The 16,743-nt window shown below is 43.5% G+C and overlaps 1 protein-coding gene across 1 annotated transcript; it reads left to right on the forward strand.

Moving 5' to 3' along the window:
• Window positions 1–3,621: 3,621 nt before the first annotated feature.
• Window positions 3,622–11,658, forward strand: PGRMC1 (progesterone receptor membrane component 1). The gene is made up of 3 exons (XM_061135877.1): window positions 3,622–4,032; window positions 7,476–7,631; window positions 10,351–11,658. The coding sequence occupies exons 1-3, from the start codon at window positions 3,708–3,710 to the stop codon at window positions 10,452–10,454; spliced, it is 585 nt and encodes a 194-aa protein (XP_060991860.1). The 5' UTR covers window positions 3,622–3,707; the 3' UTR covers window positions 10,455–11,658.
• Window positions 11,659–16,743: the final 5,085 nt, after the last annotated feature.

Genomic DNA, 16,743 nt, shown 5'->3' on the forward strand with positions numbered 1-16,743 from the left:
TGAGGCCCCATGGACTATAGCCCACCAAGCTCCTCTGTCCATGGGATTTCCCCAGCCAGAATACTAGAGAGGGTTGCCATTCTCTTCTCCAAGGGATCTTCCCAACCCAGAGATCAAACCCCGCATCTCCTGCATTGGCAAGCAGATTCTTTACCAGCTGAGCCACCAGGGAAGCCCATAAACCCCCCTAGCCCTCCATAAAAACATTTCCCCAACTTTTTACTGAGATATAATTGATATATAACATCATGTAAGTTCTGGTGTACAACATATTGACCTCATACATTGATATTGTTACAGATTACCATTGTCATGTTAGCTAACACCTCTGGCACCTCACATAATTTTCATTTCTTCTAGTGGTGAGAAAAATTAAGATCCAGGCTCTAAGCAAATTTAATGCTTATAATATGATTTTGTTGTCTACAATCACTGTACTGCATTAGATCTCTAGGACTTATTTGCAAATGTGTATCCTTGAACATCTCTCCTACTGCCCTACTCCCAGCCCCTGGTAACCATCTTTCCATAATCTGTTTTTCAAGTTCAGTTTTGTTTTCTTTTATAGATTCCACATATCAGCAATATCACACAGTATTTGTCTTTCTCTGTCTGATATTTTCCCCACTTTTAATAGTGGCTACCTTTGAGGAGAGAGAACCAGAGGTGAGGAGAGGGGATTGAAGTTACCTTTTGTATCTTGGTATAGTTTGAATTTTGTAACCTTAAACAAACATGCCCTTTAAAAATTTCAAACACGGTTTATCTGGGTGGGAGCTAGTGGCTTGTTGGTATTTTTTACTTTGTACCTCTCAGAAAAAAAGCCTGAAGAATTATTTATTATTAAAATATCCCTAGTTTTGTAAAACAAAATCTGTGTATGTGTTTGTGTGTGTCTCATATCTCTGCAGGAATACAGACCAAACTGCTAATGGGTGGGCTGAATTTCAAGATTGTTTGGGAAGCTGAGAGAGGGAGAAATGAGTTTCATTTGTTACTTATATATTGTCAAAGTGTGTTGTAGTGAACATGTATTACATTCTACATTTTTTTTCAGACAAGAAATAATAAACCATTTTTCCCCCTGAGGCTAAAAGGGACATGTGTTCATTCTGGAAAATATAGAATAGTATAAAGAAGAAACAATCACAACAGTTAACATTTTAGCATGCTTCCTTTCAGGCTTCCTTTTATACATTTTTTTACGTAGTTGAGTTCACGTTGTATATAGTTTTGTATCCTGTTTTTCTCTCTTAAGAATAAAACACAACCATTTTCCTGTGTCATGATAATATCTGTATGGCTGCATCACACACAATTTTATGGTTTCGTCACAATCCGAGTGGAGTAATCAGCTATTTCTTAAAGCTGAACATTAAGGTTGTTTCCAGTTTTCCCACATTACAAATGATTCTTTGATGAGCATCTTAGTAACGAAATCTTCATTTGCATTTCTAAATGTTTCCTAGGGCTAGATCCCTACCGGTGGATTTAATGAACCAAAGAGTAGATTTCCAGAAGTAGGGTATCAATGGATAGCAAATATTTTTACAGATAACCAAAGGTTATACCAATTTCTACTCTCCCCAGCAGTGTACAAAAGTCTCTGACCAATATTGTATATAACCCCCGCCCCCCCACCTTTTTTTCTTTTATCCTTTCTGTAGGAAAGTAGTAGGTGAGAGAATTATCTTCATTTGTCATTGCTGTTGAGACTGAACATTTTTCATATGCTTATTCACCACTGGTATTCCTTCTTCTGTGAACTCTTTACTTTGGTTTTTGCCCATTCACTAACTAGTCTCTTACGGTTTTCTTGTCAATCAAAATGAGCTCTTAAAAGATATGAATCTTTGTCTGTCATATTAGTTGCAAATGTAAATATTTTTCACAACTTTTTTTTTTAACTGTCTTGGCCATACACAGATTTTTTTTTTGTTTTTTTTTTTTAAAAAAGACAATCTGATTCTAACTACAGCCCAGTGCCCCCAGTTTGAGCCTGTTTTCCCAGATTAAACTGAAGAGGTTTGACAAAAGATCTGGAAAGGCCATTTCAGCTAATCCTAAATTTAGATTTGTGAATAAAAGTGTGTGGGCCCACTTAAAGATTGTTCGGTTCATATGCACTTTTGCATGATTTATGGAGAAGGAAATAACAACCCACTCCAGGATTCTTGCCTGGAAAATTCCATGGACAGAAGAGCCTGGTGGGCTACAGTCCATACGGTCACAAAGAGTGGGACAAGACTGAGTGGCTGAGCACACACACAAATGATTTAAGAAGATGGGGTGGGGGGGGGGAAGGGATGGAAGCAATTTGTGCCTGAAATTTTTAGAATTCTGAGGTAAGAAGCCAATTCTCTCCAGTCTCCTGCGTGTTGGGAGGGGGAGTAAATTTTGTGCCAGAGAACAGAACTCTTGATGGAAAAGTACTGCTCTGGGTTGCAGATGTGTACATGGCTTGGCTTTAATTATTTTTTCCCCTTCTCTCTACCCTTTCTTCCGCTCCCCTCCCCCTGCCACCATAAAGAGGGCAGCCATATCAGGACTCTGAAGGGTACAGACAGTGCTTCCTCCATGAGGCTGCTCCTGTGCAGCCGGTTAGCACATCAAAGGCCGGATGAAATACCGCGGAAACAAGGGCCCAAATCTAGGATCCTTCCAAACTCCCACCTTCATCTCGGCTCTGGCACAGGGTTATTGTGACTGCCAAGAATAGCTCGACCAAGTTCAAATAGAAGAATGCTGCCAAACAAAGAAACTTTGGTCATTATTCTGAGCCAAAAAACCCAACCAAACAAACAATAACAACAACCCAAAAAAGTGCAACAGAGTATTGCCCGCTGATGCCCTGGGATTGAGCAAATCAGTGATTGCAAAAAGGATTTAGTGTTCCAAAAACAAATCAAATGATCCAATCCGTTTCACCAGACATTGCGAGTTATCAGATGAGGCCCGGGCACTGATTTGACCTTATCCCGAGGTGTGTCTGCCCCACAGCATCTGGTGGGAGGAGGACTGGAGAAAGGCCGCCAAGGGGAGCCAGGTGAAAATGGTTAGTCTGGGTCTCTAGGGTGGGAAAGGAGTTTAAGGAGTGAGTTTCCTGTCTCCTAAGAGAGCCTCGTGATCCCGAGGGTTGGCCGGGGAAAGATGAGTCTTCTGAATGGAAGGCTGGGAGAAGCTTAAAGCAAGAGAAATGGAGTTAGTGTTTGGTTCGCATCAGGTTCGCATCGCTGAGGGGACCTTATACAGAGCCCGGCAAAGCCAAGCGGGTAGGTGTGCGATGAACAACTGGGGGTAAGGAGGGGGGCTGCGTGATGCGTCGCAGTTAGCTAGAGGCTGGCGTGGGGATGGCGTGAGGCTGCGGCCAGGCCTTGCAGGTATTGCTGAGGGGTGTGTTCCACAATCTCGGCGGCGGAGGAGGTAGGATTCGGCTGGGGGAGGGGAGCCACCACCAAACGGAGGCAAGGTGGGGGGCCTGAGCTGGGCGGGGCCCGACTGAGCCGAGCCAGGAGCCTCCGCGGCCGCGGGGAGGCGGGGCTGAGAGGCCCCGCCTGTCCGCCTCCGTCTCCGCCCCGCCTGGCTCCGCCTCCTCCGCTGGGTAGTCTTGGTCAGCCGGGCCCCGCGCTCCAGTAGCTCGCGGAGAGGGAGGAGAAAGCGAGTTCCGGATCCCTGCCTGTCCCGGCCCAACCTTTGCTCCAGCGATCATGGCTGCCGAGGATGTGGCGGCGACCGGCGCAGACCCGAGCGAGCTCGAGAGCGGCGGGCTGCTGCATGAGATTTTCACGTCGCCGCTCAACCTGCTGCTCCTCGGCCTCTGCATCTTTCTGCTCTACAAGATCGTGCGCGGGGACCAGCCGGCGGCCAGCGACAGCGACGACGACGAGCCGCCCCCGCTGCCCCGCCTTAAGCGGCGCGACTTCACCCCTGCCGAGCTGCGGCGCTTCGATGGCGTACAGGACCCGCGTATACTCATGGCCATCAATGGCAAGGTGTTCGACGTCACCAAAGGCCGCAAGTTCTACGGGCCTGGTACGGCGGCTGGCCGGGGGGCCGCAAAGACAAAAGAAGGGGCCCCGGCACGGGGCTGGGTCCCGGAGAGGCGAGGAGGGAGCGGGGCGCCCGGGGAGGGGCTGGAATGGTGTCCAGCTTGGGAGGGCGGGGCAGGGAGGCTCCCCGGGCTGGCAGGGAGCCAGAGGCGCCCTAGAAAGGCTGCGAGCCGGCGGGATCGCAGATTCCCGGTCCGCACCGCCAGCCCCGGCATGGGGTGGAGGAAGAAGACTGAAATGCTTAAGCCGGGGGTGGATGGTGGGGTGAGATCGCCAGTCTGGAAGGCGGAGGGCGGGGGGTGGCACCGCAGAGCGCAGTGTTGGGGGAGTTTCGAAGGTCTGGGGTTCGAGAGTTCCTGGAAGGAGGGGATGATGTCGGGCTGGGGAAAGGAAATGAGTGTCTCGAGGGAAACATGATGGGAGGGAGGGCGAAAGAAGGTCGGGAGGTCCAGCCTTGGAGGGGCCGGGAAGGCCGATGACGCCAGGAGTAGCCATGAGGAATGGGGAGGTGTGGGAGAAGGAAATGGGAAACGGGATTAGCAGCAGGTTGGAGCACTGTGCGTGGCAGTGAGTGATGTGTGTGCTCTCTGTGTGATGCGTATGTGGCATGTCAGGCTTCTGTGTGTGTGCGTGCACACGCGTGCGCTAGCAATGTGGCATGTGTCAGGTATGTGAGTGGTATGTGTTTGGTATGTGTGTGGCAGACGGGGAAAGCAGGGAGGTGAACAGGGGAAGCTCCATAGGGGGAAGGGGACTGGATGTAGAAGGCTGAATGTAGCGGTCGATAGGAATGTGGCAAGACCAGAAGGTAATACAGTATTACACTCCATAGCAGGAGAGAAGGAACTAGAAGCCAAAAAAAAAAAAATGGAGGGAGGGAGAAGTGGGAGGATCCTGAGAAACAAAAGGGGTAGGGCTAGGAAGGCTGCTGGGTGTGGGGATTTCGTGGAAAAGCCAACCAGAGGGGAATGAGGGCTGCTTGACTGAGGAGCTGTTGGAGAGGGACAGGCTTGGTAGGGCCTTAGAAATGAGGCTTTTCCAGGCTTGGTTGCAGATCAGAATCACCTGATGCACTTGAGGTACAATACAGATTCCCGGCCTAGTCTCCCCCAAGAGTGGGGGAAAGGGGCGATCCAGAAATCTGCATTTTAACACGCCCACCCCCAGGCAAATTTGGGACGTCTCCCGGTTCGGAAAGTTCTGCTTTGCAGCATGTTTGGATCAGAGGAGGAAGGGGTTTTAGCTCTGCCAGTATGGATGCGTCTAAAATCAGGGGGTTCAGGGAGAGGAGGAAGAGCGTAGAAGGCAGCAATCTGCCTTCATCCCCACTCCTGGTTGGTTTTACTCTCCCCCTCAAACTCATCAACATCAGATGTATTAAAGCCACAGTTTTTCTTTGGGGAGGATTTAGAAGACCTACTTCCTATGAACATGTAACTATCAAAATAATTTGAAAACCATACCTATAGTATTTGTCACTTACAGTGGCGCCCCTAAAGGCTTTATCAGTAAACATAATCATGTAAATATCTGTTATGACCAAGCCGCCCCATAAAGCAGTTGAAACATGCCTGGAGCTTCGTCATATGATTGTAGTTTGCAAAGTCATTGAGAGGAATGTAGGCCTGTGTACAGAGCTCGAAACTGGGAGTCAGGCAGCCTGGGTTCTCTGCCTTGTTGGATCACTGACCACCTGTGTGACCTGGGGCAAAGCACTGTTCTCTCTAGGCCTTAGTTGTTCCTCTTTAAAGTGATAAGGATGGCCCGTTGTGAGATCTCAGTCTCTACCTGCATGAGTCCATGAATGTGTAACATCACGTGGAAATTATACTTTGTGTTATAAAGGATTCCTGAAAATTATTCATTATTTTTAATGATGTTGTATGCACGGCACCTTTGTGGGTGCTGGGAATATAGTAGTGAACAAAACAGGCCTACATCTCTGCTCATGGAGCTTACATTCTAGTGACTATACATTCTGGTGGGTAATGTATATATTCTCCAAAGATTTTTAATGCTCCCCTCAGAGTGTTTTCAGTATTCCATAACCATAAGTTCTAAAATGGTGAGATCCAAACCTGTCTATTTGGCCTGTTTACCTTCTCTAGTGGAAATAGTAGTATGTAATGGTGATGAAAAACAACCATTTTTCTTCGGAATCTTATGTGCCTTTAAAAGTTGATCATAAATTTCGTCTAATTGGTAAAAATAAAATTGTCCTAGTGGATTGAGGTTTCGGGTGGCCAGGCCATATTGAAATGTGATCTGTCCTCATACTTGGTGTGGTAGTTACCTGCAAACTTCTTCATATCTGACTTGCTACTTGGTCTGCCTTTGGGGAAACAGCACATTGTTTAAAGTACACTGGATTCTTTTCATTTACTGGTGCAATATTTAAGTCGAAAAATTCACTTGAAGTACATACAGAATGATTCACTGTTCTCTTAGATAAAAATTTAGTATCATTATGTATAATAGCAGTCAGATATTTTATAGAATTTTCAGGGTCTTCAAACCCACCCAAAACAGCTGACAGACCTGATTCCATGCCATCATTTCCTTACTGACAGTGAAGATTATGTAACCTGTGGATAGATTTCTAAACCACTGATACTCATAAAATGATTTCTCCTGCAGAGGCCATACATTAATGTTCAACACAGTCTAGTCTCACAACCAAAGATCTCTGTGAGACACTCTTGGCTCATTAAATTGTATCAGCATACATGTGTAAAATATTTCTGTTTACACTCTAGTGTTTCTTATCTTCCCAGGTGGCGCTAGTGGTAAAGAACCCACCTGCCAATGAAGGAGGCATAAGAGATGTGGGTTCAATCCCTGGGTCAGGAAGATTCCCTGGAGGAGGGCGTGGCAACCCACTCCAGTATTCTTGCCTGGAGAATTCCATGGACAGAGGAGCCTGACAAGCTGCAGTCCATAGGGTCACACAGAGTTGGACACGACTGAGTGACTTAGCATGCACACACATTTCTTATCTTCAGAAACCATAACTTTCACTGGTGCAGCCCGAGTCCCTAGAACAGAGCCAGGTTCCAGGTTCAATGTCCAGAAGTTGAATTCTGACCCATGAACTATATCTTGGATCATTCCCTACTAACACCCTCCCCCCGGGAGATAATCATTTATGGCTTTTTTATTAGCTATTTGCAATCACAAGAAATGAATGCTACGGTATAGCATTTTGATTTAGTTTTAGGTATTTAAAAGTTTAATGACAACAGGTCTTTCAGTATTCACTGGTAATGAAAAAAGGATCCACGTCAATCACTTATGGTTTCCAAATGGAATTCGATATTCAAATATGGGCTCTTCATGCTCATTGGTAAGGAAGCCATTTTCTGTGTTTGAGCCACAGAGAAATTGACTAATAGACAATTGGTCTTTGGTTTGGTTTTGTTTTTAAAGAGGGGCCGTATGGAGTCTTTGCTGGAAGAGATGCATCCAGAGGCCTTGCCACCTTTTGCCTGGATAAGGAAGCACTGAAGGATGAGTACGATGACCTTTCTGACCTCACTCCTGCCCAGCAGGAGACCCTGAGTGACTGGGACTCTCAGTTCACTTGTAAGTGGTTTTTTTTTTTTTTAATTTTGCCAGGGTCAGATTTCTACCAATAATGGGATTCACAGCAGTACAATAGTTATTACTAAGCAGCCTGTGACTGTGGAGCATTTTGATAGGCTCCTGAATCTTGGACAGATCAAGTTCATGGCTTGAAGTAATTGTAGCAGTGCTGAGTCACTTGCCATGACTGCATCCCAATATCTAGCTAGTTCTCTGTGGAAACCTGGGTTTCTGTTTTTGAAATTCCTGAGGTTTGCATAGACTTTCCCACTAAGAGTTGGTGTGCAGGGGAAAGGAGAGTGGCCATCTTGGCTACAGAAGGATTTTCATAAGCCCTTACTTGTAGAACTTGCTGTTTAAAAGCAGCCCACATTGCTGTTAAAGAATGAGAGACTTGTATTGTACAAAACAGCTTCTCTTTGAATCTAACTGAGCCTAACTATAGGCCTCATCTACAAATGATGCTTATCATCTGCCTGGCAACAATGGTGTCTACGTTTTTTAAAAAGAAAGCAAAAAGGAGACACTTGTTTCCTGGCTTATGCTATGGACCAAGGGCTTTGGGGGGAAGTAAGGCTGGAGGTCAAGTTCAAATCTAAGAATTGGGAAATTGGCTTTTGTCCAACCTAAGTGTTTAATGATCACTTTAGCAATATTTCACTGCTAAGAATTTGAAGAATAATCTTTCCAAGCTTTGAAACAGTATGTAAAGACAGTGACCATTTCCTTGAGGGTCATTTTTCATTGTAAATGTTGTTTTATATTTACTGTTCTGTTTTTTTTTTTTTTTGCTAAATTCAACCATTTTCTTTGAGAGTAATGCTCACCTCAGAGAGAGTTCTGGATTAATAATTAGCCAGGTGTAACTCTACCTTTAGAGTTTGGATCCCAAGCCGACTAAGTATAACTTTCAAGTCCAGAGGCAAGTCTTTGTACTCTGAAAACATAATTCAGCTATCTAACGGTCCCTCATTTTTTGCATCTTCAGGATGCCTTTGTAACAATAGATTGTTCTATATGAAACCAATGAGTTGTAATTCATAATTTACAAAGCTCTATTTTATAGGGCTTAACTTCATCAATGGGGGTAAAAAACCATGGTTCCCCCAACCCCTTAAACTAAGGCTAGTCCCAAATACTGTTGTGACACTTGAGCTACACTCAAAACTGGCGTGGTTTCCCCTTGAGGCAGGTTCCTCAGGTGCCACCCAGCTTTTATTTGTCTTGCAGAGTCATCAGCACCCTAGGGACCTTTATAATATGTTCAAATAGGCAATTCTAATTGTTCCTGATGATTATTTCACAGCAAAGTAGCTCCAGTTACCTGGTTAAACAGGTTGGTTACTCCTTTAATTCCTACCCATATTCAGAAAGAGGAGTTCTCTTGACCTCTGACACTGAGATAATTAACCCTACACTAACTTGGCCCAGTAATACAGCCAATATGGTGGTCATCTGCTGACTCAATCCCTCCTCGAGTCTCTTACATTCTGGTTGCCCTCTTAAACCTGCGTTATCCAAAATCTCCAATGTTCTCCTATTTCCTTTACCACTGCCTTTAACCACGTCTATCTTTCTTCCCCCGAGTTGAGGGAAATTTCTGTCTCCTGCTCTCCCCTTTATCCTCTGAGACTATTATCATTCCTTCCTCTCACTGTCAGACAAGCATCTAATAATCATGGCTGCCCCTAACCACTGTTCCATCCCTCCTTGCTCTCTACAATATGGTTTCTGCCCCCACCATTCCACTGAACCTTCTGTCTCAAACGTTTACAGAGACCTGCATGTTGCCAACACTAATTGCAGTTCTCCAGTCCCTTTTGTCAGTCTCCAGTCACATGCTCCGGTCACAAAGTCCCCATTTCGGTCCATGGAGTCTCCAGTGTTCACTTCCTTAACTCCTGTTTACAGTTGCCTTTAATGGGTCTCATATCCTTCCGTTTTCACCCCCATGGACACTGCCTTCCTCCTGGCTCTCGTTTCTCCCCATAGGGATCTGTCAGCTGGCCTCCTAGTCACCCTATCCCTGGACTCTCCTGACTAATCTGCCCTGCCCTCTATACACAGTGAAACCGTTGTTACCACAGCACTATTTTACCTTGTCATTCCTTTGTTGTACACTTTCAGTGCCCTTTGCCATCTATGGGATAAGTTCAGACTCTTCAGGCTGCCTTTCCACATCTTTCGTAAGGTTTCCCCACCCTGTTTGGCTGGCGCTGCTCCCAGTCTCCTCCTGCCAACTTGGTCCCTTTATTGCTCCCCAGATACGTTTGGTCTCACCTGCATGCCTTTGTGTGTGGCATTGGCACTTTGTGGAAACCCCTCCTTCCCCAAGTCCTTCTACACATCTTCCAAAGCATATCTTTCTCCCATGAAGTGTCCTGCAACCCTTCCAACTAACTCATACCAAGCCCTTGCTCTGCTGAACATTCCCCCACACAAACAACCCACTTTGACATTACCTTGCCCACACACTGTCGGGCATCACTCCCCATTCTATACTTCTGTCTGCTGAACATAACTAACTCCCTGGGACTTGGCTGGGACTATGGTATAAACTGCCTTCAAGAAGCCTAACATGTTTTTGTGTCGGCCTTTTGGCTAAGATCAAGTGTGTGTGTTGCTTATAGGCTTCTCGTAAGTGCTTTCAAAGGAAATATGGTAGTGGTTTTCTCCAAAGCGTGAGAATGACCAGTTTTGGCATCTTCTTTCCTTCCAGTCAAGTACCATCATGTGGGCAAACTGCTGAAGGACGGGGAGGAGCCCACGGTGTACTCAGACGAGGAGGAGCCAAAAGATGAGAGCACTCGGAAGAATGATTAAGGCCTTCAGCGGAAGCATATCTATTTTTGTATTTTGCAGAATCATTTGTAACATTCCAGTCTGTCTTTAAAACATGGTGATTTCAATATTTAGAAAAGTTTTGAACTTGCTGTACATTTTTTTAATTAACATCACTAGTGACACTGATAAAGCTAACTCTGTCTTAGAATGCATGATATGTTTGTGTGTCACAAATCCAGATCCAGAAAGTGAACCGCAGTGCTGTAAGACAAATGTTATTACTGTTTCTCTTCTATCTGTAGTCAGTGCAGGCTGAATTGGAACTTGTGTTTCCTGAGAGACAGGTAAGACATGGGTATTCCCCCCAAACAGGTTTAAACGTTAAATGTGTGAAGTCCTTCAGGCGTCAAGGAACACAGAATGGACTTTGAGTCATGATATTCTCTAAAGATAGAAAATCCTTTATTTCTCAATTGACCTAACTGCATGATTTCTGTTTTCTCTACCTCTAAAGCAAATATGCAGTGTTCCAAAGGCTTTGGTATTGATTAAAGAGAGCAGTCCAGTACAAAATGAAATCTCAAAGCTGGACTCAGTCACAGGTAACCTACTTTCTCTGTTTGGGGACAGCATCATTGTCCTGTGCTCTTTGGAACACTCAGACGCTCTCACTTAACAGTAATCTCCAATGAGGCTGAAAATAGGATCTCAACATTCCAAAGCAAGCTTTGACGAAAATCAGCTGGCTTGCCTAAAAAACGAAAACACATGAATAAGATTGTAGGACTATTTTCCCCATCCCTGTGTTCTTGGTTATTTCACATGATTGGACATGCGAGGGGGCCGTGTAGGACAGGAGCAGATTGCTCTCTAAGAGCCTTCACACACACCCCTGAAGAATGAGGAAATCGTACACATTACTGGCCAAGTGGTTTTTCAAGTGTATTCATAACCTAACAGTTATTCCTCTGTTGTTACAAAACTATAGCCACTGCAAGAGTTGTAGTCAAGTGTCTTGGTCTTTGATATTGGTCTTGGTTAACAATAAACTTAGCTTAAGTAGACTGTACAGTTGTATGAATTTGTAAAAGTATTATATGAATAACTAGTGAGGTTTCAAACTCTTGTAGTTGTAGTTGAATAGTCATTGTATTTTCTTGTGAACTGTGTTTAATGGTTTTACCTCAAATCAGAAAACAAAATGAAGTGCTTTGGTCAGTTAATAAAATGGTTTTACCCAGTATAGTGTGGTGGATTGCCTTATTACTTTTAAACCTTAATCTGAGGAAGCAGATTCAAGAGTTTCAGTTCTGAGTGACGTTTTTTGTCTTCCAAAAGAGACAAGGAAAGGGGTACAACTTCATAGAGGCTGCACACCAAAAACCAAGTACCAGCTTATCCTGTTAAAATAATGAATCGAATTTACTTTTTTAAGTCAGAATTTAATAAACTCAGAGGCAGACTTCTGCCTTGAATTCTATAGCAAGTTTACTAAGGAGCCACTCGGGTATTCATTGGAGGGACTGATGCTGAAGCTGAAACTCCAATACTTTGGCCACCTCATGCGAAGAGTTGACTCATTGGGAAAGACCCTGATGCTGGGAGGGATTGGGGGCAGGAGGAGAAGGGGACGACAGAGGACGAGATGGTTGGATGGCATTACCGACTCGATGGGCATGAGTTTGAGTGAACTCTGGGAGTTGGTGATGGACAGGGAGGCCTGGCGTGCTGCGATTCATGGGGTCGCAAAGAGTCGGACACGACTGAGGGACTGAACTAACTCACTCACTCACTCTAGTGAAGACTTACTGAGTGCCAAGGCAGGTTTTGTTTTTACTTTATCATTGGATTAGGAAAGTGTTCAGGAACCTTATGGTAGCAAAGTTGATTCACTTCATGCCAAAAGAAGGATATGAGACTTACATATGCAGTCGGTTGTATAAACATACAACCTATTACTCTGAAGATTAGTGTTTTGCCATTTTCATGTGAAAATTCACAGACTCTTCTTACAAGGGAGGTACTCCCTGAACCAGAGAGGGCTCAGAGCTTTCCAGCTTTTATGTTCTCAAACCATATTGCCTGTTTTTGTTGTTTTAAAATGTGTCCTTTTCCTGCATTAGTTTTCATCCAACAAATATTTGAGCTGCCTGTTTTGTGCCAAGCAACCTGTTAGGCCGTATGCTTTGGGGGAAGGGGAGGGAGAGAGAAACTGGGCCACCTTTGCAGCCTGAGATTAGGCTACTCCTTTTACTCAAACAGGTTTGTCTGATGCCAAGAGGAAAACATCCAGAGCCTGGTTAAAAGCTTCAACCCCAGAAAGCCGGATTCCCCCCATTCAGAACTAAACATTGTATTGATTACAGGTAAAGGGATATTACTATCAGGCAGGACTTTCCTCTAGAAACTTAAATCCAGCTCACACAGTTGTAAGCCGTATTATGTAAAAGGCACCGTTTGAGAAGATGGCGGAGTGGTGGTTACAGCCACGGCATCAGCCATGCCAACCAGGGAGGGGCCCAGGTGAACAGCTCTTTCCTCCTCCCCTGCTTTCTTCCAGCCCCTGCCTAGACACCGTGTTCTCAGTCCCAACATCTGAGGGTCAGAAGCAGCATTTGCTACATGCTTGCAGCATCTCTGTGGCTTCTCTACACAATATCATGTTCACCTTACCTCAGAGGGCCACACTTCATGCAAACCCTCAATCCAGAATGAGCAAAAACAGCCTTTGCTGTCTCAGAAAGAGCTCTTTGAACAAAAAGAAGCTCTAAAGTGCCCAGTTGCCCTCTAAGGTACCAGTCCGCCTTTGTTACAGATATTTAGAAGAAATTTGCTGAACATTTCATGTGAAAATACAGTTAACTCTTTCAGGATCAAAGACTGATCACTGAAGCCCCTCACATCTATGACTGGACTCCCCATCCCACACCCACACGTTTTTGGAAATGGGGTAACTTCTACACTTTCCCCAAGGTCTGAAGAGTGTGTGTGTGTGTGTGTGTGTGTGTGTGTGCATGCGCGCGCACGCGCACATGCTCAGTTGTATCCAACCCTGCAACCCCATGGACTGTAGCCCACCAGGCTCCTCTGTCCATGGAATTTTCCTGGCAAGAATCCTGGAGTGGGCTGCCACTTCTTCCTCCAGGGGATCTTCCCAACCCAGGGATCGAACCCATGTCTCCTGCATTGGCAAATGGATTCTTTAGCACTGCACCACCTGCAAAGCCCTAAGGGCTGAGGTGAAATTCTGTGGAATCTGTTTTGCTACCTATAAAGAACTGATAAAACCTTTGCTGAAGGGAGACTAGTCTTAAGTCAAAATATCATGATTTTCATTTATCCAAAATGAAAATACAACTGCATTTTCATGAGCTCTGACAGTCAATTGCCATTAACTGGCATTATAAAGGGAGAAGTTGCCTCAAAACAGTAGTGAAACCAGACATATTTTCAAAGAAAATATTACTGCAGGTGTGTGATATTCTATCCAGCACATGTGGTCAATGAACAAAGACTCTATACTATGACAACTTTATTTTTAATATATCTGAAAATCAAACATGTATTATTTCTCTACCAATGCAAATGACAAAAAGGAGCAGCAATGTTAGTGCAAAGCAGCATACTACAGGTAGAAATCTCACCCCTCCCCCACAAAGTGGAATTATCAACATTTAAAAGTGAACATTTTGAACAGTCTTACAACAAATGAAAATACATTTATTTGGTTCTTAAGTTCAAAATTATCAGGTTACAATGGCTTTCTACCTGAGGAATTCAAACAAATGTAACAAAAACACATTAACAGACTTTGAGCTAATTCTTAAAGCACTATTAGTAACGCATACAAGGAAAAACATGAAAACACCTATTTAAAAAGACACAGATTAAAGTTCTGGCCCTTCATTGGACATAGGAAAAAGATATGAGAAAACTTTTGCACCACTTAAATAACAGCACAACAAAGAATAACAGTGTTAATTAACAGAAAGTATCACATTTTCAGTTCTAAATCATTCCATCCATTTGAAATGTTCAGGAGAAATTGTTCTCATCCTTGTTGAAGGCCTACACACACCAAAAAAAGAGATTTACTCAAATCTAGAATGCATTACCACAAGACATAAAAACCCAAGGTTGTATAGAAAGTAAACACAAAACCAGTATTTTTACTTTCTCCTGGGTCCCAGGATGGTATTTAGACCAAAATATTACATAGAAGTGACTTAGCACCAATTATACAAAAAAAATTTTTAATTGCACATGCTGTATTCTGCAATGTATTTTTTTATGTCTGGTTACTGAGCAGCAAATTGTTTTCATGCCTAAAATCTCTGCAAAGAAAAATTATCAAATGACAGAAGAGATTGAGTTGTTTTTTCTTTCTTTTTTCCAAAACAAGCATAGCTGCTTTCCATTACAAACGCATAATGTTCTTTGTTCCAAGGGCATGAAACATGAAAAAAATAGGGAGGTTAGGTCTCATTGGAAAAGAATAATACCTGCTTGCTGCAGGTTGTCAGACAAAATACAAGCTGTTATAATTTAAAGGCTACTCCAGACAATAGTACTCTGAACATTAATAGTCATTGCTAGTCCTAGAGGAGGAAAAGGCACTCGTCCTAGGAGTGATTTTTCAGATTGGACAAGCCAAGCCTAGTTGATGGCTTGTGTGACTCTGATGGCAGAGTCACTGGCTTGCAAGTAGAATTGAATACAAGAGAGCCAACAAATAAATGAATGATTTGAAGATTTTCTAGGCATTTCAGATATCAGGTTGCTCAAGAGTCTAATTACAAGCACACATCATGCCTTATTATTCTGGGCAGCCACACTGACTGGTGTCCTACTTTGGCTTGACCAGCTGGTCCTTTTCTATGGACTATCAAGTTAGGACTGTTTGAAATGAATCATGTAATATGAAAATGTTGCCTTCCACTACTTTGTGGATTAAAACACATTTTCCCGCTGCAGGCAGCCTAATCTCATTGAGGTCTTCAATTGCCATGTCAGCTATAGTTTTGTTGGAAGAAAAAAAGTCATCTACTGCCCCCCCTGAGTTCCTAAATCCAATATAAGGCAGAATGAGTCAGCCGAGCTTTCGATAGAACATGCACTGCATTAAGATGTATGTCTTTACGAATCTATAAAATATCTCAATTTAAAAACATATTCAAGGAGTCCAAAACCAGTAGGTAAAAAGATAAATTGCTTATGTTAAGAGTTTACAAATTCTGCACACATACAATTTTCCCCCCGCTAGAAAAGTATGGGCTTTACCCTTGACTCTTCCTAACTCCATGGCATTATTGAGGATTGAGGAGGCACTTGTTACTATTTTATAAAAGTCAGTTTGGGGATATTCAGTGACTTTTTACAAACTGATGTCACCCAACCCTGAGTGAAAGGATTACATAACCTGAAATGGAATACTCTCACGTCCTCTCTTCCCAAGTGCCATTTTTGGTGCCCCAGGATCATTCAATATTTCCTTTGGCAAATCCCAAGTTGTATCACTTCAATCCTGTTGCTTTTCTATGATGAAATGACATGGGGTTCTTCCAAAAAAAACAACTCTGCTAATGGTCCACTCTCTGTGTCAGCCTCAAAAGACAATCTGAGCACCTTTTAGATTCTTCTTCCAAGGCTTTGTTTCTAAAAGGACAGCTCTTTGAGTCCTGTGAACATATTAGTAAGATTAATTTCCTTCTGGTGGATGCTCAGGGAACCCTCTAATGTCATGAATAAGTCCAGTATATGTTCTAGGTGTCATCTCTCTTCTTTTATCTATAGGTATTTCTAGATAAAAGTCAGGAAAGTTTGTTGCTGCACATGGTGTTCCAACCAAATCAAAGAACAAGTAGAAAGATCCTTATGCATTCACTGCCATCCCTTTGAAGATAAATGATGTTAAATGATAATGTTACGACAGCTGAAGAGCCATAGAGGGCTATCTTAACTCCTCTCGATGTTAATTTGCTCCTTCGGTGGCACCAAATTAAAGCTGCAATTGAGCTGTAGAAATGTCTGTCCTTAGATAAGAAAGTTTTGCAAGCACATTGTTTCACCAAGTTTTCGAATTGGGATTTTGGTGTTTCCAGTTTGTCAACACATCTGCCACACACACACACACACACACACACACACACACTTTAATCTATGCTTTATACTTTGGCAAGAGAAGCAAGGTTTTGCATTTGACCTTGCTCAAGCTCCTAAGTGTTTGCTCTCTTGCTCTGTAGTTGCTAACTACATAGCTACATTTGGTTTTAAATTTTCTTTTTGCAGATTTTTACTGTGAATAAGGGTTTCCTGATCTAAGAAACCT

Source organism: Dama dama, chromosome X (assembly GCF_033118175.1).
Source record: "Dama dama isolate Ldn47 chromosome X, ASM3311817v1, whole genome shotgun sequence".
Classification (NCBI taxonomy): Eukaryota; Metazoa; Chordata; class Mammalia; order Artiodactyla; family Cervidae; genus Dama; species Dama dama.